Source organism: Chiroxiphia lanceolata, chromosome 1 (assembly GCF_009829145.1).
Source record: "Chiroxiphia lanceolata isolate bChiLan1 chromosome 1, bChiLan1.pri, whole genome shotgun sequence".
In the NCBI taxonomy this organism is placed as follows: Eukaryota; Metazoa; Chordata; class Aves; order Passeriformes; family Pipridae; genus Chiroxiphia; species Chiroxiphia lanceolata.
This window is the reverse complement of record NC_045637.1, coordinates 151329729-151353421: the sequence shown is the minus strand read 5'-3', so window position 1 is coordinate 151353421 and position 23693 is coordinate 151329729. Positions and strand designations below refer to the sequence as shown.

General features: G+C 41.3%; 1 protein-coding gene across 2 annotated transcripts in view; it reads left to right on the top strand.

Moving 5' to 3' along the window:
* The window catches only part of OXSR1 (oxidative stress responsive kinase 1), a 97483-nt gene that overhangs the window by 70935 nt on the left and 2855 nt on the right, over positions 1-23693 (top strand). The window contains exons 8-18 of one of the 2 annotated variants that reach the window (XM_032695647.1): positions 86-219; positions 2080-2128; positions 4707-4772; positions 5014-5136; positions 9748-9783; positions 10980-11051; positions 11421-11660; positions 14113-14186; positions 21577-21629; positions 22022-22090; positions 22979-23043. In XM_032695647.1, coding sequence (XP_032551538.1) covers positions 86-219; positions 2080-2128; positions 4707-4772; positions 5014-5136; positions 9748-9783; positions 10980-11051; positions 11421-11660; positions 14113-14186; positions 21577-21629; positions 22022-22090; positions 22979-23043 — 981 coding nt within the window. The remainder of the gene's footprint in view (positions 1-85; positions 220-2079; positions 2129-4706; positions 4773-5013; positions 5137-9747; positions 9784-10979; positions 11052-11420; positions 11661-14112; positions 14187-21576; positions 21630-22021; positions 22091-22978; positions 23044-23693) is intronic. The other variant, XM_032695652.1, reaches the window with a different exon arrangement.

Genomic DNA, 23693 nt, shown 5'->3' with positions numbered 1-23693 from the left:
CTTATCTAAAAATACATTTTTCCCAAGATCTGTCTCTAACAAAGGCCAAGAAAAATCTCATTGCCAATAGACATAATTCTTTCAGGTTTTAATGCTGACACTACAAAATGATCCCCCATCTTTGGAAACTGGTGTGCAAGATAAGGAGATGCTGAAGAAGTATGGGAAATCATTTAGGAAAATGATTTCATCGTGCCTACAAAAAGACCCTGAAAAAAGGTAAGAACGGGTGACACCAAAATAAATTTTAAAAAAACCCCAACAAACTCACAAACCTCATTGTATTCCCTATTTTTTCGAAGTTGATGCACTCTCTGCCCCTCCAACCTTTCAGTCACAATGAACACAGCAATCTTACTGTGTGGCAACAAATTCTCTTGGCTGTCCTTATTTTTGTGGATAAATGTCTGGCATGGTGCCTGGCCAGGGCACACATCCCCCATTTGGGTTAATGAGAGTGCATCCCAGTCCACTGTGTGGGCAGGGCTGTTCTCCCCTTGCCACCTCCAGCAGGTGACTGCAGTTCATGTTTTGTTCCCAGTCAAAACTGCTCTGTATTTATAAACTAGAAATTGCAGGTTGGGCAATGTGTGTTTACTTACAAAACTGCGTAAATAAACTTTTTTAAAATTTGCCAGTGCAAAGAAGGCTTTCAGTGTAGTTTTGACTTGTTTAATTACAAGTAATATTTGGTTTGGAGGAAAAATTAGGAAAAACACTGGCAAATTTTACCAGCATGTTTTCATCAGTGCAGATTGCTTAAGTGACCTGATGACACTTTCAGCCTTCCTTGAACAATATCTTGACTACTCAGCGTTGTAGGAAATAGTACTGAGGGGGTGGTGTGTGTGTTGTGTCGTTTTTAATACCTCTTAGGGTTTCTTTTTACCCCCTCCTTTTCCTCCTCAGTAAGCAAACTTAATTCTGGAAAGGAAGAAGTGCTTTCATAAAATAATAATAACGAAGACATTTTTCAGTTCCCTCTTGTGTCAGATCCAGGAGCACAGGCTTCTCACGCATTGTGTGATGCACTTGAAATGCTTAATGAATCCAGTAGAGTGCTTGATAAATGCTGATAGCTGAGGCTTTTTCACAGCATGATATTTTTTCACCTTTCTAAAGCGTATCCTATCCCTGCAGGTTAGGATGTGTGCTGATCAGATTATACATAATCACTCTGGATCGTGGCACACCCCTTCTCTCTCCCCAAGCACCACTAACAGCCACTGGCATCATCCTGACTCTGGGAGCAGGAGGCATATTCCGTGGGTTCTCAAAGAGGAGAATTTAGTGCAGTTGCTTTTTAATAATTTTAGGGACTCCCTTGCTATAAAATGACTGTTTTTTGTTAGAGTAGTCTGAGATGAAATAAACCCTGAGATGAATGGCCTTAGCAAGTTACTCATTAAACTCTGTTACTGTTTAAGCACCGTTTGCAGTGTGGGAAATGCTCTAAGCTGCTACTTTCTCATTTGGGCTTGAGTCTTTAGAAAACTCCTCCTAAACTGACCAAGGGGTGTCTCTTACTTTCCAGTACTTATTCCAAAGTTTGACTTAAAGGAGAAAACAGTTTGTAATTGTTTGTCTAGTCCAATATTTGTAATTTGTGTATTCCAATAGACAAAGATTGATCATCCCGCCTGTGTTTAATAGAACTAATTACACACATTTAATCAAGTATCTCTGAAATAGCTGTTACTCACACACAGTGAGTGCTGCACTCCTGTAGTAGGTGATGATTCTGTGATTCAATTTTGAGCAGATTGTTTCTGTGATCCTGTTCTTAACTAAGAGTCTCAAGCTCAGCATCAAAAAGGGGGCAATTTCTCCCCCCCAGTCCCAAGTAACTAATTACTTTGGAACAGAATAGGCTTTGGTCAGAATACACTGAGTGTTTAAAAGACTGCTGGTGTTATAAAATTCACTTGGAATGCATTGACTAATTTTTAGGGAATTGTGCAGGAGAAGCTGATGCCCTTAAGAGATGCCATGTTACAAGAAGCTGCAGCAACCTGGAAGACCGTTGTGTTGAAAGGGAGCACTTATAATTGTCTTTTCTGCATCTGTTTTTATTGACAGACCCACAGCAGCAGAACTCTTAAGACACAAATTTTTCACGAAAGCAAAGGTAAGGACACACTTCCTAAACTGATCTGTGGAGAGGACTTTTCAGAAGCATGATAGGTGTGGTGACAGCTTTATTGGCAAGAGTGTGGGCTGTTTCACTCGGGGCCAGCATAGCTGAGTGAGTTGAATGGGTCATTGTGAAGGAACAGAATGAAACCCCCCTTCTGTACCTCCTGTGTGTGCTGTCATTAAGAGAAATTATCTAGAAATTCTTCAGCATTTAAATGTCTTTCAGTGTGCCTTTTGGGTTTGTTCTTCTCTTGTAATGATTCCATTCTGGCTGCCTGTCCAACCATAAAGGTCTCTGTGGCAGCGAGTGTAACTTATATTTTAATAAACTCTATAATTAGTCTGTATGCAAAGGGGTGAATGAGGCCCACTGTGCCAGGACTACCTAAATCTATTTCACCCTGTGTTGCCATATGGAAAGCGAGGATCCTGTGATACAAAACAGTAGGAAACTCCCATTTCTAGCCCTGAAGTGAACTGCCAGCAAGCATTATGTAATTACTGCCTGGAGATTACTGCATATGCAATGTGCAGGGTCTTATTGAGGGAGACAGGAATAATACAAGGGAGAATTTGTATTTTCATGGGCCTGAGGAAATATTTTCTGTTTCCTTATTTTTTCTGTGGCATGTTTGTGATCAAAATGTACAGGGTTTGTAGCAGAATACAGATTAAACTGTCAAAAAGAGATTCGATGCTTGGGATAGCACGGCTGCATCACCAATTAATCAAAGTAGTTTTCAACTCCCAGATTAAGATGCGTAAATGGAAGTGGCCAATCCAGATATCTGTTCAGGAGCTGGATGTTCTATTAAAGCTGACAGAAATCCAACAGGTGCAACCAAGGGAAGGTTGCACTTCCTCCTCATGAGAGGAAGTGGAGAGGTGGGCACCGATCTCTTTAGTGACCAGTGGCAGGACCCGAGGGAAAAGCACGGAGGTGCATCAGGGGAGGTTTAGGTTGGATATTAGGAAAAAGGTTCTTCACCCAGACGGTGGCTGGACATTGGAACAGGCTCCCCATGCCAGTGGTCATGGCACCAAGCCTGACAGAGGGCAGGAAGTGTTTGGACAACACTCTCAGGTGTGTGGAGGGATTCTTGGGGCTGTCCTATGCAGGGCCAGGAGTTGAGGATCCCTGCCTGTCCCTTCAATCTCAGGGTATTCTGTGATTTGATAATTCTGTGAACTAAGGAAGTCTAGAGATTGATCCAGTTTATGAAATGTAGCAGTTTGCTTTAGGGCATGTTTAATTGATGTCTGGGCTCTTGACCACTGTCTGTGGTGGGATTTTAGGCATCTGTATGCTGGATGCACAATTGGTGTCCAAAGTGACAAGATGGCTTACACATTGCTGACCTTTCTCTGTTTTGTTATGTGAGTTCTGGATCACATTACACTTCATTGTGTGTTAAATCTCCTTTGTGCTTTCATTAAGCTGCTGTAGAGTAACATATTAGCATGTGTGGTGATAGAAAATTAACATTATTGTAAATGAGGCAGTACTTAACCTGGCATCTGAAGTGAAAACGTGTTCCAGTTCACACTTAGGGTTCAATTACTGTCATACATCAGCCACTGCCAAGCTGACAGCTGGGCTGAAGAATCCAACTTCTACACATCTATATTGAGTCATATATTTAAATGCAGTTTGTGTTATGTGAAAGTATGGTTTGATAATGCTGAGAGCCACTTATCAGGAATGACAGCATGTGTCTTGAGACTCCCCATCCTGCCTGCAAGTAACCATTGCAGGGGAGTTCTGGGAGCACTGCATGGCCAGAGATAACAGGGCTTTCCAGCCTCACTCGTGTGCTGTGGAATACCCAGCTAAATCCCAGTGCCAATGCCACGGTGTCTACCTGGCTTCTCCTACTCCTCTCCATCCTGAAGTTTGTCCCTGCAGTCCAGCAGTCAGAAAATTATACTACCAGGAGCCCACATTCCAGTCTGGAGCATCTTGCTGAAGAGGAAATTTAATACAATAAAGCATCACAGCAGTTTCCCAATATTTAATCTGTCATGATCGCTGCATTGACTTCCTCTCTAAACATAAATACTGTACATTTTTTCATCCACTTTCAATGTTGCTGTCCTAATTCCTCGATCTTATTACTCCAGCATAAAGGGATTCCTGCATCCCAGCCTGCCTGACATCTGAGGTTTCCCTTTGACAGTTGGACAGGCATAAATTTAGGAGTAAGATAAAGTAAAGGGGTTGGATCCAGGTGGTGTAGTATCTGCTGGTGGAAGAATGCCAAATGCCTCAGCAGGGTGTCAGATGCTGCAGTATAATAAGTGTATTTCTCAGTAAATCATAATAATATCCAACTCCTCAGTTGTTAATTCCATATCATTTTGCAAAGGGAAAGTGTCGCTGCTACCTGAAAAGGTATTTAGGATAAAATTTCATGTACTGTAGTTGAGAGTAAGGAAGTGGTTAGTATGGGGGTGAAACACGTGAAGCACTTTCTGCTAGAAATAGCTTAACAGTTACTTTATCAGAGACACTGAAGGAATCAAAGGGCATTTTCAGCAAAGCGAATGTTTGGTATTTTTTTCTTCTACAGAATAAAGAATTTTTGCAAGAGAAGATGTTGCAGAGAGCACCAACAATCACTGAAAGATCCAAAAAGGTACTGAAAACCTCCCGGGCTCTTGCTGTTACTGTTGTACTAGTAATTTAGGTTTGCGTTCACATTTTTAATGATAATTAGTGTAGTACAGCATTTTCTAGATACAAAACTAGACATTTCAATAAAATACTCAGGTACCCTGGCAGGTGATGCAACCTGAAGATGCTCTGGTGCTGTGCCTCCTAAAAAAAGACCAACTGTAGAAACTGTTTGCTTGATACAAGCTCTTTGTTCTGAGCAGGTCCGGAGGGTCCCAGGCTCCAGTGGGCGTCTTCATAAGACTGAAGATGGTGGCTGGGAATGGAGTGATGATGAACTAGATGAAGAAAGTGAGGAAGGCAGAGCAGCAATTTCACAGCTCAGGGTGAGTCCTCAAGCTTCACTGTCTCTGTTTTGTTTTCCACTCGTAGTACGTCTAAATATATTTGGGAAGCACGTGGTCTGAAGTGTGATACACAGCAAATTATAATCCCTGCCGTGGAGTTTGGAGCTGAAGCAGAGAAAGCAGACTGAAGGTTGAAGAAATTATATTGATCTTTTCTGTCATCGTTGTGGGGCACAGCTGGTCTCATCCAGGGATGTTTAGTGTAATTGGAAATGTGCATTCTCACATTGCTCTGCTCCCAGCTCAGCATACTAATTCACTGGAGCTAGGATATTCCCTTTAAGTGTGCTGACTATTTGAGATGCTTTCTTCTGGAGATGTCAGGAGAGGTTTTGTCCTGCTGCCCTCTCCAGGATGGAGCTAAAATCAATAGGGCCTGTGCTTATGGCACACAAGGTTACATCCCCTCAGTTACACCGAGATCGATTAGTCCTGGTAGAAAACCTTACAGCATCCCTGAAGTCACAGGAGTGATTGGTCCAGCACTTGAAAATACTCAAAAAATCACCACTTTCCCCTCTCCCAGCACATGCACAAAGCCCCTCAAACCCAGACTAATCCCCAGGAGCACAGAGGAGTAATGCATAATGATCAGCTAAAAGATTGCAATGAATTTTCAGGCTGTCTTCCCCCAGCAGTCAGCAGTGTGGGTTTTGACTGTAATGGTTTGCCTGGTCCCTTTTCACTACAGCAGGTGGCGTGAAGTAAACCCTGTGTTTTAATCATCCTGTAATTGAATTAGTGAGACAGTGAAGGATTTTTAGAGGAAGCTTTTCAGTGTGAAAGGGAAAAAAGCCCCCAGTATTGGTTTGAAGCATTTATTCCTTTACAAATTTTTTAATTTCTCTTTCATTAGTCTTCCTTCTGCTAGTGTTTTGAATAGGCACTTAAATATTAAATGCAGGATTTTGCATCTTTTTACCATCTTTTGAAATGCTTGGTTTTTTAAAACCACTACTAATATAGTAATTCCATTCTTTGTGACAACAATTATCGTGACTTTTTAAAGAGCTTACTGTGTCCAGCTTCGTATTACACAGTCAAGGAAGATCTTGGTACCAAGTGGCTACTGCTTTGGTGCTTTATAAGCTGAATTCTTCTAAATTCCTTTTGTAGGTTTAAATATGATCAAATATTAGGAAGCAATATTGTAAGAGACCCTAATTCTCTTTCAGAGATTACTTAGAACTTGTTGTATCTTGTCTCTAAGCTCAGGGTACTATGACTTAAGCCTGTTTACTGTGTTTTGAACAGTACTTACTTGTTTCATTCTTCTTAGGCATAAAGAAGCAGATTGACACACATGTTTACAAGCTCCTTTACAAGCCAGTTTTTTCTTGATGCTTTGGCATATTTCCTTGTGCTGCTGTCTGTTCTGGTTGCTCTAATTTGGGCTGTGCTTGGCCTTTTTACTTGTAGTCTCCTGTTCAGCAATCCTTTAGGGGGGTGTTGGTGCAGGAGGTCATGAGTTACCTGACTGTAGATATATATTACCATTCTGAAGGCACCCCATGTATGTATACTACAGAACTTTGGGAAACCCATAATTTCAAGGATATCAGGAAGGGCACCTTGGCATCTTAAACCTCACTGCATGTCTGCCTGGGTACTTGAATTGATCCCTTTTCAAGCAGTTCTAAGACTTGTATACAAACTTCCGATTTTTGCCATGAATATGGTGGTGCTATTGAGGACTAGTGTTTATCTTGTGGTTTTGGCCATATTTCAAACACAGGGTGTAAATTCCTCCTGTCTGTAAAACCCTCTGCAGTTCTAAGTTGTTGGATAGAATAACTTGTGTTAACTAGGTGTCACCTTTTATTCCTGCCCATTGCAATGGGGGTGGAGTAGATGCTCTTTAAAGGTCTTTTCCAACTCAAACGATTTTGTGATTCTGTGATTCCATCTGTACCTCTATTTTATTGCTGTCAGCCTTAAAGTGAGGCTTTGCAGACTGACTTAGCTTGCCAAAATACTGAAGTACTAACGTTCATAAAAGCATCTACATAAATGAAAAGTGTTTGTATTTTTTACTTGTTTCCACTTTACAGAAAACAGAGGGTGAATTTAATGTGTACAAACATGGATTTTACAAGTCTCTTGCTAGGTCTGCACCTGAAAGCAGACAAATATTTATTATACTCAGACCCAGAAGTATCTATTCAATTCATTAAATATGGTGACTCGTTGGCTCAGCATTACCTTTTGGATATAAAGACTTACTGAAGTTCCTCTCTGCATTTAAAACCTTGAATTCAAATTAAAGCAAATTAAAGCAGTTGTGCTCTCCAGGCTCTTAAATCGTTCACATTCTTTTGCCCAATAAATCTGTGCACTGGTGAGTTGTGTGGTCACATTTCACTGCTTACTCACATCATTGATTACACAGGCAAAAATTAGTTAGAACTAACCCCCCAAGTCATCCTATTCGTGCCTTTTAATGTTTGTCCTGTTTTCTTTCTGTCCATGTTTTTCATAAAATCGTAGAGTTGTTAAGGTTGAAAAAGACCTCCAGGGTTGTCAAGTCCAACTGTTCACGCAGAACCACCATGGTCACCTCTAAACTCTGTCCCCAAGTGCCACATCTACATGTTTTCTGAACGCTTCCAGGGATGGTGACTCTACCACTTCCCTTGGCAGCCTGTCCCAATGTCTGGCCACCTTATCGGTGAAAAAATGTTTCCTAACAGCCAATTTAAACATTCCTTGGTGTAATTTGAGGCCATTTCCTTTGTGTTATCTCTTGTTACCTGGGAGAAGAGACTGACCCCCACCTGGCTACAACCTCCTTTCAGGCAGTTGTAGAGAACAATAAAGTCTCTTCTGACCCTCCTTTTCTCCAGGCTAAACACCCCCAACTCCCTCAGCTGCTTCTCATAGGACATGTGCTCCAGACCCTTCCCTAGCTCTGTTGCCCTTCTTTGGACCTGCTCCAGCACCTCACTGTCCTTCTTCTAGTGAGGGGCCCAAAACTAAACACAGGAGTCAAGGTGCACACTCATCAGTGCCCAGCACAGGGGGACAACCACTGCCCTGAACCTGCTGGAGACACTGTTGGTGACACAGGCCATGTGCCATTGGCTTTCTTGGCCACCTGGGCACACGCTGGCTCATGTTCAACCAGCTCTCAACACTTCTGGTTGTCATTTATCTGGGTTAACTGTTAGCTGAGGGACAGGGCCTGTGTTTCCTTACTTGTCTGTACAGTGTTTAGCACACTGTGATCTCTCAGACAAGTTCCTTTTACGTAATTCCTTGAGGCATCCAGGTACTCTTGCATATGAGCTTTGTGCCTGAAAGAAAAGCACAGCAGCTGTGGCCTGCAGATGTGGAGCATGGCTGTTTCTCTGGGAGCAATGCCACGTTTTTCATCTTGCCTAGTAACTGTCAAGCGAAGGCTGAGCACATTGAGATGGATTTCAGGCTTTACCTTTCCAGCTGCATGACTTTTTTCCTGACACTGCCTGCACACAGTCATCGTGAGGGAAATGTTCCTTCTCCTCCTGTCCAGAGGGTTTTTGGCAATTTGCTGTTCTGAGAATAAGACTTTTTAACCTTTTCTCATGAGAAGCTTCTGAGTAATATGTCACAGATTGCTCTGATCTGCGCTTGGTGAGGTAGTGGCTTTGATTACTGCATAGACTGGCTCAGGATAGTGGCATGATGAGGCTTAATGTTCTGCTGCTGAGCTTCTACTGTCCAAATAGCAACCTATCTGTTAGACCATTGTGTGGAAAAAGGAACACCTATTTTATTAATCCCAACATGGACCAAACCATCCTGCGTATCTCCATATAATAACTGGACCTGTTGGAAGCCTAAACTTCTCTTAATTGCAGAGCTTCCCTGCTTGGCAATTCCTTGCTGCTGTGAAACACCTAATGCTGTTATCTTTGTTTTACTGATAAGCAAAGGTTGGTCACATTACTCTGACTGCACTTTCTCCTTTGTTCCACTGATCTCTTTGTTTCACTGCTGAACTCTGTACACCTGTCAGTTCTCTACTTTCTCTCACAAAGAGCTACAGCATAATGTAGAGTCCAAGGGCAGGGAGAGCAGGCCAGGGATTTCCTTCTATAAAGCAGCATAACCAAGGCTGATTCCCCCCTCCCACCCCACAAAGGTTTTATATGTTTTAAGCAAGTTGGTTTGCAAACTACTTCTCTAAGTATACAAAAAGGATTTGTTTTCCAGCAGAATTCTACCAGGCAGATTTGTGTGGCTTATCGTTTTCTGCCAGGCTTGGGTAGCTTAAAATGGATTTTACCATCTTGGTGCATAAGTAATTTGATCCAATCTGAGTGATCTTCCAGAGTCCTGGATTTTGCTAATGGGTAACAATGATAGCAGCTTAGGGTGTCGTGTGCCAATGTGGAAGTATCAACTGCAAATTCTGAAACACTGATTGTGTTTCTGGGTGGAACAACATCACAACAAATTGTGTGATATTCGTTTTATTGTGCTTCCTAATACACATATTTAATCCCAAACAGTTATGTAGGTTTCTCACAGTCAGTATGGTTCTCACAAGTCCTAGTCAATAGGTTTCACTTTCATTGAAGCACTGACAGCTTTTTCTCTGTTTTTCAGTCTCCCAGAGTGAAAGAACCTGTACAGAATTCCGAGGTAAGTTGAATAGACAGTGGCTTCCTGAAACGATGACTCCTAGTTATTTGCTGTTGTTTCAAGGAACATGCTTTATTAGCCTTTGAAAGCAATATTGTGTGAAGTAGAAGCTAGTGTATCTAGCTGAGCTCTGTTTGAAGAGCTCCCCATAGAAGGAATTCTTGGCTGTGTAATGCCAAGAGCTCTTCCTGGAGTTTGGTGTACGTCTTGTCTATTTTATTTGCTATGGCAAAAGTCTGTATATTTTAAGGTAATGAATTGGTCACAAGAATAATTAAAGCAAAACAGCTATGTTTCCATTTCCTCTTTTAAAAAAAACCAACACAAACTCAACAGAACACAACTTTGAGATTTCTGGTTTGCATGGTCAAATTCTCTAGTTTGGAACCAGAGAACTCAGAATCTGCTCAGAACTGTGAAAGGAATCTGTAGTGATATTTGATAGCAAACAAGGCTTCAGTTGCAATTTGTAGTCTTCCTTCAGTTCTGAACTGTTTCTTGCATTAGGAATGTTGGTATATCTTATCTCTCAGTGATAGGGACTGCTTATCTTCCAGAGACTGTGCTATGTCTGTCTTTTCCCTACCTGTGTGGAAAGATAAACAGAGCTGTCTCCTAGAAATTCATCTTGGGTTGGGCTCTCCTGTTCTTCCTTCGTTTCCCAGAAATGTTTATAGAGGAAGATCTTAAGAAACACTATAGTTCTGGCACTGTAATTTGACATAAATTCTAAATTCAAAGAAAAAGCTGAAAACCAGAATCCCTTTGGGATGAATTTTCCCATTGTATTGCATCCTTTAATATATATTGTGATTTGGAGGTCTCCTGCCAAAGTTTTCAACAGTCAAGGTGATTTATATTTCCTACAACCCATCAGAGTAAGCTGAAGGGCACACTGAAGTGCCAGCAAGCTGACAGTTCCTTGGCTCCAGTGCCAAAATCCTTTTCTCTGTTCTGAATAACCAGAGGTAAAAAAGATTGAACTTTCATTTACCTCTTTTCCCCACTCTCAAATTAATTTTTTTTAATTTATTTTTTTCCCCCCAAGAGGTTGACTTTAATAAAGTCCAATCCTAAACCTTGTCTGGTGTGTTTTGAGGAACGCTGAATTCACTTTTCACTGAATATCCAGATTGCTCTGACTCTGACTTTTCTGAATGGATCAGTTGTCGATAGTTATCTTACTGCTTTGCTAGGTTTTGTTCTCTGAAGGGAAAGACAAGTCAAAGCAGGGTTTTTCTGCTGTGACAGGATGGCTGCTTGGAACTGTAAGTAGGACTCGGATTCCGAGAAAGAGGGAAACTGGAGGATAGGGTGCTCTCATCCAACCTGGGATATGATCTGTGTGCATCCAGCCTTGCCACAGAGTGTAGTTTTTGTCCAAGATCCACACTCATGCTGGTATCTTGGTTTCTTATCCTTCTTTACAGATGGGTAAAACTTGCAAATGTCAGGACACATTAAACCCCTTGAACGCCAGCTTGGGATCAGCGTTAGCATCCTGGAGGCCTGGGAATGCCCCTGGCATTGAACTTCTCTAAGTGATTTATGTGGCAAACAAGCATTTCTGGGGAAGCTGGTGCTTGAGTCAGAACTCTTGAGTTCCTTTTCTCATTAAAACTCCTTTTTACTTGCAGCTCTTTCCGTCAGCTGAGCCTCCAGGTCCTTCACTCAATGCTCCAGCACAGGCACCTACTCAACTACCTCAGGCTGCAGGACAAGCACCTGCACAACCTCAAACTGCTGTACCTCCACCTAGTCAGGCTCCTCCAGCAGCCCCAGCAGCAGCCCCAGCAGCAGCCCCAGCAGCAGCCCCAGCAGCAGCCCCAGCAGCAGCTCCAGCAGCAGCTCCAGCAGCAGCCCCAGCAGCAGCCCAGGTAAGAGCAGAAGCCCTTCCTACCAGCTTTAGGTGCACTTAGCTGTTCTGTTCCAGACATGCTAGAATGATCTGAAGCCATGGAAGTTTCTTGTCTGAAGTTGATTTAGTGCTGCAGTTTCTGCACAAGGACAGCTGGTGCTTGCAAAAGGAAGATGGTCAGTGTAGGTGTGGCAGTTTTTCATTATTCTTCTGTGGGTGAGCAGTGACTTTTTATGCTGTTCAGGGAGTAGACTCTGGCTTGAGGCAAGGTCGAAGGTAAGAAAAAAAGATAGTCTCATTTAAGTGGAAGCTACTTGTTCCTGGTATTTAAGGGGAAGCACAAACAGACTCTGTGTCTCAACACTACTGGCACCTGTGGGTAAAAGTGGAGAGAAAAGTGAGGGAGAAACTAGGACCTCAGTTCTCCAAATTGATCAGAGAAAAATGGCCAGCCCAAATAATTTCTGAGACACTTAGAACATGTCTTGTGGTTTGCTGGAGTAAAGCACTGCAGAACTTGCTTGGCTCCTGAGTGATGGCACATGTTTTATAAAAGACACTGATGTTTATATTTGTTGGAGTTGTTTGTTCATTTCTTGTGGGGAGAGCCTGTCACTTTTGGGGGGGGACCATCAGCCTTTGGCAGACCCAAAGAGAAGAGACTTAACAGTGCTGATCTGAGAAATAAATCTTAGATTTACTTCTTCCTCTGTCTCATTAACTTTATTTTAAAGAATGTAGAAAGTGTCATATATCACTGCAGTCAGATCTGTTAGGAAGAAATTCTTTACTGTGAGGGTGTTGAGGCACCACTGACACAGGTTGCCCAGAAGGGTTGTATACTCCGTATCCCTGGAATTGTTCAAGACCTGATTGGATGGGGTTTGGGCTTGGAGCAGCCTGGTCTGTTGGAAGGTGTCCCTGCCCATGGCAAGGGGGTTGGAACTAAATGATATTCAAGGTCCCTTTTAACCCAAACCACTCTGTGATTCTGTGTTCCTGATTACAAACCCATTAAAGACAATCCATTAGTCATTACACAAAAACAGTGGAGTTGTGGTCTGACACATTCTGTGTTATTCAATGTAGCCAAGCTTTAATACTTAAATTAAAGCCCTTCAGATATGTTGAAAAAAGTCCAGTGTTTAATCCCTGAATTTTATGCAGCAGTTGAAACACCAACAGCAGTGAAGGCTGGGACTCTCAGTAAAGTGAAGCAGCAGTGGTGGTCTCGGTGACAGTGTTTGGTTTGCACTAGCAGTGTGGCTTCCTCCCTGCCACTGGTGCCCAATAGCTTGTTTGTTGGTAGCTTGTCCTAAGATAAACTTCATTAACTTGTGTCAGTGAGTTCTTCTTTATAGCTCTTAGTGTCACTATGCTTTTTTTATACCTCTTTATTGTCAGTATGTTCTTTACAGCTCTTTATGTCAGTGTGTTATTCTTTATGGCTCCTTTGATTCTTGTTACTCGCTGGTTACTGTTTTGCAGAGCTCTGGGCTTCTCCATGAACCCTTGTTTGTTTTCATTGACCTGATAAAGCTTCAACAGAAACCAGGTTGTGATCAGAAGCCCTGAGCTGCATTGCTGGCCCAAGAGCACCATGGAGTAAAATACTTGTCTTAAACAAAGGGTTATTTTTTCTTCCTCTCATGAAAAAGCAAGTGATCTAGGTGAAAAAAACTTGGTCAAGACTTCTGTGCTTAAATTATCAGCCTGGTGTTGTGTCTGTCTTGTTACTGCAGTTGTAAAATCCCTGCCTCAGCGTGTGCAGGTGACTTGTGCAGTTGGGAGAGTGACCAACCCCTTCTCTGTTTTGTTTCACTTTTTTTGTGGATGTTGATTAACAATTAGTCCTTTACTTGAACTGTCATAAGTGCTGTAAAGATGGGCAACTCTTGGATCTTTCCTACTGCTGCTGGCCAATATAAAATGCTTTGATTACACATTCCAAATGTAATTATTCAGATGTAATTTAGAAGTGAGAATAGACAGCTATAAAATTGCTGCTAGATGCTCTTAAAGGCTTTGATTTCACAAAAAAAAAGTAACTGAGAGTTATGCTAATCTGACAATTAAATTATTTCCTAGGTACTCTTCACAATTATGTCAGGTTTTTAAATCAGATGTTTGGGGCAGGGTTTAAAACACAGGAGGTCTCGAATAACCAAAAGCTTTAAGTTTTAATGCAAAGCAATCTTTTTACAATTAGCACTTCTGTAGTCTCCTACCCTTTTGTCATTTCTCAAAGTTGTGTAGCTTTTGTTCTTTTCAGGACTACTGCAGAGACCCTCCTTGGATACTATTTGTGTGAAGTTCTCTTGTTTCATTAGTCTGTCTTTATTTTCACTGTAGTGATTCCAACAGCGAGTTAAACTTTTATTTTTATCTGTAGTTGATCAAGGTTATCTCTGGTTTTAAAACCAGAGCCAGGAATTGTTAATCTGCTTTAAAATGATGTAATTCTATTGCAGGCCCCACCTGCAGCTGCTGCAGCTCCGGTACAGGAAGACACAAAAGTCCCCATCAGCCTTGTACTAAGGTTAAGGTAAGGACACAAAACTGGCCTGTTCTGTCAAAGCAAACCTGTGTGCAGAGGGACACTGGCAGACTTTTGTACCTCTTAATTAATAGAGTGGTGGTTATATGTTGTCTCAGCTTGGATTTCAACCGCTCTTCTGAAACCAGGACCCAGAAAAGCAGTTTATCACAGCCACTTCAGTTTGGCAAAACCTGTAGTGTGGAAGAGGTTTTGGTATTTGTATAAACATTGCTAAACTCTAATGGGGTGGAAAGGAGGGATTAGCTGGGTTCCTGTGATAAACAAAGTCTCGAGTTTCTGTAAGTTTTGAATAATAGTTTATTATATGGTAAAAGCAAGCAGCCAGCTGGGTGACAGAAATGGGATCAGTTTCCCAAATCTGCACACCCCTACTACAGGGGACATTTAGTATTTATCTTAGCTACTTCATGCATATTAATTATATCATATACATATACATTCTACAGGTTTTTGCTAAGTATTTAATATATGGGTTTTCTTACAGCTAAAGCTAAATGGTTATCGCTCCAACCAGTCATAATTCCCGTATTCTTGGACGAACAGGCACCTAAAAGATTTAAAGTTCTACTACATTTTATTCTTAGGATAGTAAGGAGGTTTTAGGCCTCTTGACCTTGTAAGGGTCTGTTTTATTTCTTTATGGGGGTGTAATTAAGTTTTACAATCCATTTGTTTTATTTTGATGTAATCACCCATTTGTTTCATGAATCACAATTATTTATATATCACAATTCCCTCCCCTTTTTTATTATTAACTTACTGATTCGTGACTTTTTGATTTTTATAATATTAACTTTGTATATTTTGTCTTAGTTATTGTATACAGTAATAGAGTCAAAAGTTTCAAAAATGTCTTTAAGTGTCCATTCTTCGGTTTATGTCTTAATTTTATTTTAAATTTTCTGTTGGCGATGTTGTCTACGCAGATCTTGGTGTTTTCTTGACTTTGGTGTAATGTATTTAAGGAAGTTACCTTTTTTAATTTTGATTGCAGTTCGTGTAATTAGCATCACTTGATATAGATTTTTCACTTTGGCTCCAGGGGTTCACCTGTAAAAGATCTTACATATATAATCTCTAGGTACAACATTATGAATTGGCCTCTCGAGGTCAATTACAGGCTTGTTTCGAGGATTAGCTCTTTAACATTTTTAAGTTGTTTTTATAAATGTACAATATAATTTTTTAATACTACTTTTGTCATGTTTCTGGCTAGATTAGTTTGACAAGGATACGCCTCAGGTCAACCTGAAAACGTGTCAGTGAGAACAAGCAAATATCTATACCCCCCTTTTTCAGGGTAGTTCTAAAAATCGATTTGCCATTTCTGTCTTGGATAATTATTTTTTCTGTTTGTCTTAGTTGAATTTTGCTATGCGTCTCTTGTCTCACAATGGTGTAGAGATTTCGTGTTACTATATTTTGGCCTAGATATTTGTATAGAGCTGCTGCTCCTAATGTGTTTTCTTGTGTTCTGTTATGATAAGTGTTCATAAAATAGAAGAGGGTATTACTAACTTACCCTGTGGTGTCTTGGCCCATTTGTTTTTCTTCTATTTTTCCTCTTAAATTCTGGATTAACTTTCAGTCTTCTTTAGTGTATCTAGGCTCTGTCTTTGACTACTGAATTTGAATTTTACCGTTGGGGATCAAATACTGGATTTTGCTTTCTTCTGCTTTTACTGCCCTTTTTGCCTCCGATCATTCATGGCATTTCTTCTTTCAAGGCCAGTAAAACCCTTTTTTGGTGAGCCTTTCAATGCATAATAGCAACTTTTCTGGCAACTGAAGTGTTATAATCTGTTTTTCGAGTTAAGGTATTGACAGGGAGGGCTCTTACCTTTATTGCTTCATTTATCATGGTTATTGCATATCTAGCTTTACATCCTCTTTTCTAGACGAAATTTCTCTTCTAGAGCAGAAGTCTTTAGCATCTTTCAGGGGGTTCTTCTTTCAAGTCTGGTCGGCTGGAATATGTTGCTCTTATTGTCTCTAAGCAGTCATGTGCAACTGTATTTTTGGTGGCTTCTTGAAGAAAAAGTTGGATTGATTATTTTGGCCAATCAGTGTGGCTTGGTATTTCAGAAAGCGCTGAGGTAAAAGCCAGTGATTTAAATCCAGGGCTGGAGCCCTCATCAGTTTTGTTTTAGCTTATGAAAAGCTTTATCAGTTTCTTTACCTCAGGTGAGTATGTTGGACTCACCTTTATGAGTTCACACAGGGGCTCCACCAGAAGTCCATAGCTGTAGATCTACAAACGACATTATTCGGTCCCTCCGAGCAATGTTTGGAGCTCTTCCTTCTCCTGTGGCCGGGGAGTCCGGCAGACAGCTGCTTTCTTTGCTGTTTTGGGGGTTCGTTGTCTTGCAGCGACCTTGCAATCGAGGTAGGAGACCTGCTGCACAGCTCTTAGTACTCAACCAAGCTGAGACAGTTTAGCGTGTTAACAGTTCACCCAATACATATTTATTTTGGATTTTCTTTCTCGTGCGAGGATTTTCTCATTTAAAAGCGAACAGTGATTAACTTTCAGGGCTCCAGGGCAGGCAGAAGAAAGCATCCTCCAGATCTAGGACAGCAAACTATTTTAGCTCTGGTGTCAATTTAGTCAGCAGTGTACATGGATCTGCCACTATGGGGTGCAAGCCCCCAGCTATCTCATTTATTGCTCTAAGATCTTGCACTATTTTATACTTCCCATCAGGTTCCTTTACTGGTAAGATGGAAGTATTATATTTTTATTTATATTTTTTTAATAACACATGTTTAATAAACTTTTCTATATTGTGTCGAATCCTTTCCTGATTCTCTATATTAGGGGATATTGTTTAATCTTTATTGGCTGTGCCCCTAATTTAACTTTTACTTCAATTGACACTGTTATTTTTGCTCTTCTTGGAGTTTTCGAAGCTCATACTTTGATCCGTTACTTCTTCATGTATGCTGCTTGAACTTTGAGTCTCTATTAGGGCAAGATTTAAAATCTCAATCAATTGCTCCTTTTTACTTTGAATTTTATTTTGTTCTGTTCAAATTTAATTTCAGCTCTCAGTGGCTCTAGTAAGTCTCTTCCCAGTAAACAAACTGGTGAGTTTGGCATGTATAAGAATCTGTGGATTTCAAATTGCTTTCCTAATTAGTATTTTAAAGGTTTCAAGAAATGAGCTTTTTCTGTTTGACCCATGGCTCCCCTTATCGATACAAAACTTACAGCAGTGGGTACTAAAGTTTGATTAATACTTAAAATACAGCTCTAGTATTGATTAGAATTATGCTTCCTGATTTTTGTTCTTTAGCTTTTTTGTGTTGGGGATCTTGGGGCTATTTATAGCCTTTTAGGATTCAGCACAGCCTCTTAGGATTCGGTCTAGCCCCCCTTTCCCCAGGATAGCTGTAGTAATCAGGAAGTATAAAAGGTTGTTAAACTGCCAGGACAGAATATTTACAAATCAGAAGACAACAAAAGACGAATATAATAGTCATGGTATTATCTAGTGTTCTGACAGTATTATTCAAAAATTGCACTTTAATTTTGTATATGCATCACTTTTTGGAGATTGGTATTTGTTCATTTTCGCACAAAAATCTTTTTCATCCATACCACCTCCAGTCCGAGTTTTGGTGTCTTTGCTTGGTTACCAGGTCTGTCTGTTGGAATGAACTTCTTTATAAATAGTTAATTTCCAACCCAAATTGAGAGTAAAGCAGTGGTTCCCCTTCTTATTTCACTATAGCCCCCCCTTTCTCGTGTTAGTTTGTTTAATGGGTGAGGATCTCTAAAAGTGCCAAACTTGAGACACAGGTAAGCAAAATAATCCATTTTATCACTTGCAAACACATACCAGCTCCTCTAAAATCAAATTTTTAACAGTAAAAAACTCACACGCTGTCTCCTACTACATTGACAAACACAACCACAGACCTACTACAGCAGGGCTTCCAACACAGAATAAATCAATCACTTTCTCTCTTCCTCCTCCTTTCTCTTTATCACTGTTCAAAACCTTCTCCAAATTTAACTGCAAATATGGGTGAAGACATTCAACTGCATACATATACATACTTTTAGGACCTGGTGTTTGTTGTTCTAAAGGACAAAATATATTACAGAAATAACTTTCCTCTTCTCAAGTCACCAAAATTAAAGTTATAGACTCCCTCGTCCTGCTCTTGCAGGACACCTCTTCAGTTTCCCCCCTTCCCCCCTCCTCCTGCTTGGGAAAGACAGAGAAGCAGCAGCCAAGAGCCGAAGCTGACAGTTCTCTGCTGTCTCCGGGGTGTGTGTCGGGAGGGGACACCGACTCTGCGATGGCACACGGTGCCCCCAGCTCGTGTGCCAGGGCAAGGTAGATGGCTCAGCACGGGCAGGCCGCCGGCAGCCGGGCTGAGGAGGGGTCTGGGGTTGATGAGCGTGGGGGGCACTGGCAGTGTGAGCCCGCTCCCTACAGAGATCTGTCTGTTTATCACAGGGTTTGGGGCACTGGGTTGCTGGGCTGATCCCGGCGTGTTTCGCGTGGGCTGATAGTGCAAAAGGGAAGGTCTAGTCGTTCTCTCCAGTACTTGAAATAAACTGCTAAATTTAAACTTGTTTTTTGAGAGGTATTGTGAATTTTTTCTTTGTTCTAATCACTTTGATTGTAGTTTTACTGGCTTTATAATTTTGGGGAACTTTGGTTATATCTTTTCGATTAGATTCAGTCTTTACTATGAATTTATATTTTTCACCTTGAGGTTTCAATTCAGTTTTGTCAAGAGCTGGTTACAGTGTGTTAGTCTTGGAAAACAGAGCTCTTGACACTTTTAATCTAATTTATTTTATTCAAATAGTTTCAAGTCTCTCTGTCTTTTCAGACAATTTCTTTTTAGATGACCTTTTCTTTTACAGTAAAAACATTTTACTGCCTGGACTCTTGAAACAATTTGTTGGGGTCTGCTTATATATACTTTTTGGGCTTCTCTCAGTAAGTCTTTGAGCTCCCCTTTCTCCCATCCATCTAATTTCTTTAGTTCTCTTTTAATATCACTCCAGGCATAATTTATAAAGTGGACTTTCAACAATATTAGGCCAGCTGGTGTATCAGGTCAGGACTAATGCTTAAATATTGCTGTAAATTTTTCTTTAGTCTTTCTAACCAGGTAATAGGGGTTTTATTTTTTTCTTGCTGATCTTTAAATGCCTTTTTGACATTTTTCTCATGGGGAACAGCCTTTTTGGTTCTTTGGGTCAGGGAAGTACAGTACTCAGTCAGGGCCAAGTTACATTCCCAATCGAGTCCTAAGAATTTGTTTAATTGTTCAGCTACTCCCAAGAGGTCTTCTAGCAGTTTCCCTATTTCTTTCGTTGTTTTTAAACTTTCATCTTCTTCACCAGAGCTTTCCTGATCTACTAAAAAGGCTCTGACGTTTCTTAGGGCTGTCTGTTTTTTTCTTTGGGCTTTAGTTCTTTTGGGACTTCCATATCCCTGATTTAACAGGGCTGTGAGGTTTACGGCCGAGGGGAGTTGTGGAGAGGGAGAAGGAGTATTTCTTGGGACTGTGGGAATTACAACAAGGGAGTTTGTAAACGATAAGAAGGGTTATAGGGGAGAGGTAGGCTACCTAATAGTTCCCATTTCGCTTCTTTTGATCTCTTTTCTATTGACCTTTCTTTGGTTAACTTACTAATATTCTCAATATCTTCCCAATTCGATATCGTTACCCCCAAAGGACTGGTAGGGGTAATATTCAACAATGCCTGCTTGGGCAATGCCTGCTTGCTCCCTTTTCCCTTGAGGCTACCTTTCTTACTGAATCCTTGCCCCATAGTTTTCTGAGGTCCCTTCTAGAATCTCTCCACAGACTCTCTGGGATCCCTTCTAAGCTCTCCCCACTGACACAAAGGTTTCTCCTTAAGACTTTTCCACCGACCCCAGAGGTCTAATCACCAGTTCTCTCACTTTGCCCGGTCACTGGCTGTTCCATTCTCACAGAGACAGAAACACAGTTAGAAGGGCTGCCGCAATCGCTTCGCAGCAAAGCTGCATCTCATCCACTCATTCACTCCGACCTCTTACCCGCCCAACCAGGGAATGCTCACAGTCCGTTGTTCTTCCCTGGGTCTTCGTGCGCAAGAATTATGGGCCCTTTTTGCTGCAGCAATCCGGGAGCAATCCTTGCTTTTACCATATAACCATATAACATGTTACTCCAGTCCTGTGGAAAATTAGACCCGAAACAGGCCGCTGAATTCAGCGGGGGTCCCCCTGTTTCGAGTACTAATTAACCCAGCAGGGTTCGGAGAGCATCACGTCGGAAAAGTCACCAATTGTGATAAACAAAGTCTCGAGTTTCTATAAGTTTCGAATAATAGTTTATTATATGGTAAAAGCAAGCAGCCAGCTGGGTGACAGAAGTGGGACCAGTTTCCCAAATCTGCACACCCCTACTACAGGGTACATTTAGTATTTATCTTAGCTACTTCATGCATATTAATTATATTATATACATATACATTCTACAGGTTTTTGCTAAGTATTTAATATATGGGGTTTCTTACAGCTAAAGCTAAATGTTTATCGCTCCAACCAGTCATAATTCCCGTATTCTTGGACGAACAGGCACCTAAAAGATTTAAAGTTCTACTATATTTTATTCTTAGGATAATAAGGAGGTTTTAGGCCTCTTGACCTTGTAAGGGTCTGTTTTATTTCTTTATGGGGGTGTAATTAAGTTTTACAATCTGTTTGTTTTATTTTGATGTAATCACGCATTTGTTTCATGAATCACAATTATTTATATATCACAGTTCCCTAGGGGGATCAGGGATCCAGGGGTTTTGACCTTGTGCTGGATCATTGGGCAGAACTTCAGATTTCAGTCAGTTCAACTTTTACCCAGTTTAAGGAGTGGATTCTGGTCTATGTCCCTAGAAATAGGCAAAATCTTTCTCAAAATCTACTCATTTCACACACTGACATTTCTAATTAGAGGAACCTGGCTCTCATCCCTGTTGGTGGGCATTGGCCTGGGGCCTCTGGGCATCACCTCCCGGTCAGTTCCACAGGGGGTGTGCCTCTGCAGACAGTGGGTGCTTCCCTCCTCTGAAGCATGTGCTCCAAGGATATATCTGCTGATGGATATGAGTTGCTGAGACAGTGGAACAACAAGGCTTTATACCTGAGAGGTGGCACTCATCTATCCTGGACTTGATCAGGCTCTGTCAGGTTGGAGGCAGACTGTGCTGCTTCCATATGCAAACCCAAGTGATTAGTTTCTGCCTTTGAGGGGGAAGGATGCAAAGAATTCATTTCACAGGCTGATTATTCAATGACAGCACTTTCTTGTGGGCACTGATCATAAAATGGCCTCTCTATATAAAATTCTCTTCTTTCCACAGGAATTCAAAAAAAGAGCTCAATGATATTCGATTTGAATTCACCCCAGGGAGAGGTGAGCTGGTGGGAAATTGCAGTGTGTGTGAAGGGGAAGTTTTGTGTTTGGTGTTGTGCAGCTGTGTGTATGGAACCCCTGTGTGAGTGTCTGTCCATGGTGCCTTCCTAAAGGGCTCCTTGTGGCTGAGCTTGGAGCTCTGCTGTTGAGAAGACCCTTCCTGTAAAACTGTTCATGGATATGGCCAAAGTGCAGCCCTTCGATGAATTCCAATGAATTCACAGCTTAGCTCAGAGCTTTCTGACTGCACCTGGTGTGCACCCTATTATCTGTCTTCTGTATAGCCTTTTGCTGTCAGGTTTGTACAAGTTCCTTTAGGTTTGTGTGTGATGCCTCCATCAGCTGGACAGTCTCTCCTCTGTGGTGATGGCTCTTGGGTTTCTCCCCAACAGATACTGCGGATGGTGTGTCCCAGGAGCTCATTTCAGCAGGGCTTGTTGATGGCAGAGATCTGGTAATAGGTAATTACATATTATTTTTTCTACTCTAACCATTTCAGTCATTTTTTGCATGTTTAAAATTACCTGATCAGTGGGTGCTAGGAGAGTTTGCTGTGGTCTTAATTCTGTACTCCAGTGTCTCTACACAACTGCTGTCAATTCTGATGACAGTTCTGTGCCAGTACGTGTAGGCAACCCCCAGTTCACAAGAATATGATTTAACTGGAAACATTATGAAGCAAATGTTCCTTGTAATGCAGAATGAAGTCTAATTGATGCATTAGCTAAATCATTATCATCTGACACAGATGCATTGCCAAATTGCTGCACAAGCCTGTCCTGCACAAGAGAAGTCTGGGACTGGAATCAGCCAGGCTTTGGGGCTTTGATTAGGGCTGGGGAAGGAATTGCGAGGTGCACGTGCTCTGGGGCAGCAGCAAAAGTCATGTGGGGGTGAACAATTACCTCAGACAACAGTTTGCTAAACAAACCTGTCCTTCTGTGCAGCAGTTGAGGCTTTTAAACACAACAGCACTGCCTGGGTATTTCAACTACAGCAAGCAAAACTGTTCCTTATGCACAGGCAGCAGGATCTGGAAAGGCTGGTAGTGCAAAATTAACTGGATTTCCAGGTACAGCTGGGCAGCTTATTACTACTAATCCCACCACATCCAGAGAAAAATAACTACCTCTGAAAAAGTAGCAGAGTAACAATGACAGCATTTTCAGTTTAAAGCTTTAGATTTAAGGAGATAGAGTCTAGTTGAGACCTAAACATTGTTTAATCATTGTAAAAATTCAAAGTTTGCTAAGTAATACAAAGAGGGCTGATGAGTTTGAGATGTTTTTCTCTAGCCTGTCCTAATATTTGCCTGTTCTCTTTATGTGTGTGTGTGTGTGTGATTTCAGTTGCAGCTAATTTGCAGAAAATTGTGGAAGAGCCCCAAGCAAACAGATCCGTCACTTTCAAACTGGTATTTATTCCTGTTCCCTAATTGAACAAGTTGTCCCTTTCAAGGAGAAGGCATTACATGTAGATGTCTACTGCAGGCATCTGATGTATGCACTCTAAATCCTCCCTTCTTTCCCAAAGCTTCCTACTGGTTATCTGACTGTAGGGAGTGCAGGCTCCCTGCTTGTATCCTCTGAGCATCACCTGGGTTAAATAAGCATGAGATGATATGCTAATACAAGCATTGCCTTATCCTGGCTAATAAACGTATCAAAATGTTACAAAGGGGTGTTTTGGGCACTTGGAATATACACTTACAGAAATATTTCAGGGCTAAGAATTGCATGGACTCCTTTCTTGGAGGAGGAGAATAAGGAGGATCCAGATAACACTGTTCCTGAGGAGGAAATGAGGGAATGAAGAAGAAAAAAGGAAAACAAAGAACTGTGGGGCAAAACTGACAGCAGATAGGCTTGGAGAGCTGAGAGAACTGCAGGTGACTCTTCGAGAGGAAATGAAATTCGGAGGTAGTTACAGTGGCAAAGAGAAGGTGTAACCAGATTACTGGGAGTGAAGCACTAAGTGCCATTATCTTTTGCTCTTTCTGTAAGGAGTTTTCACTTGTTTTGCCTCAGTTATTGCAGGTAGCCCAAGTCAGAGCAGACATTGGCA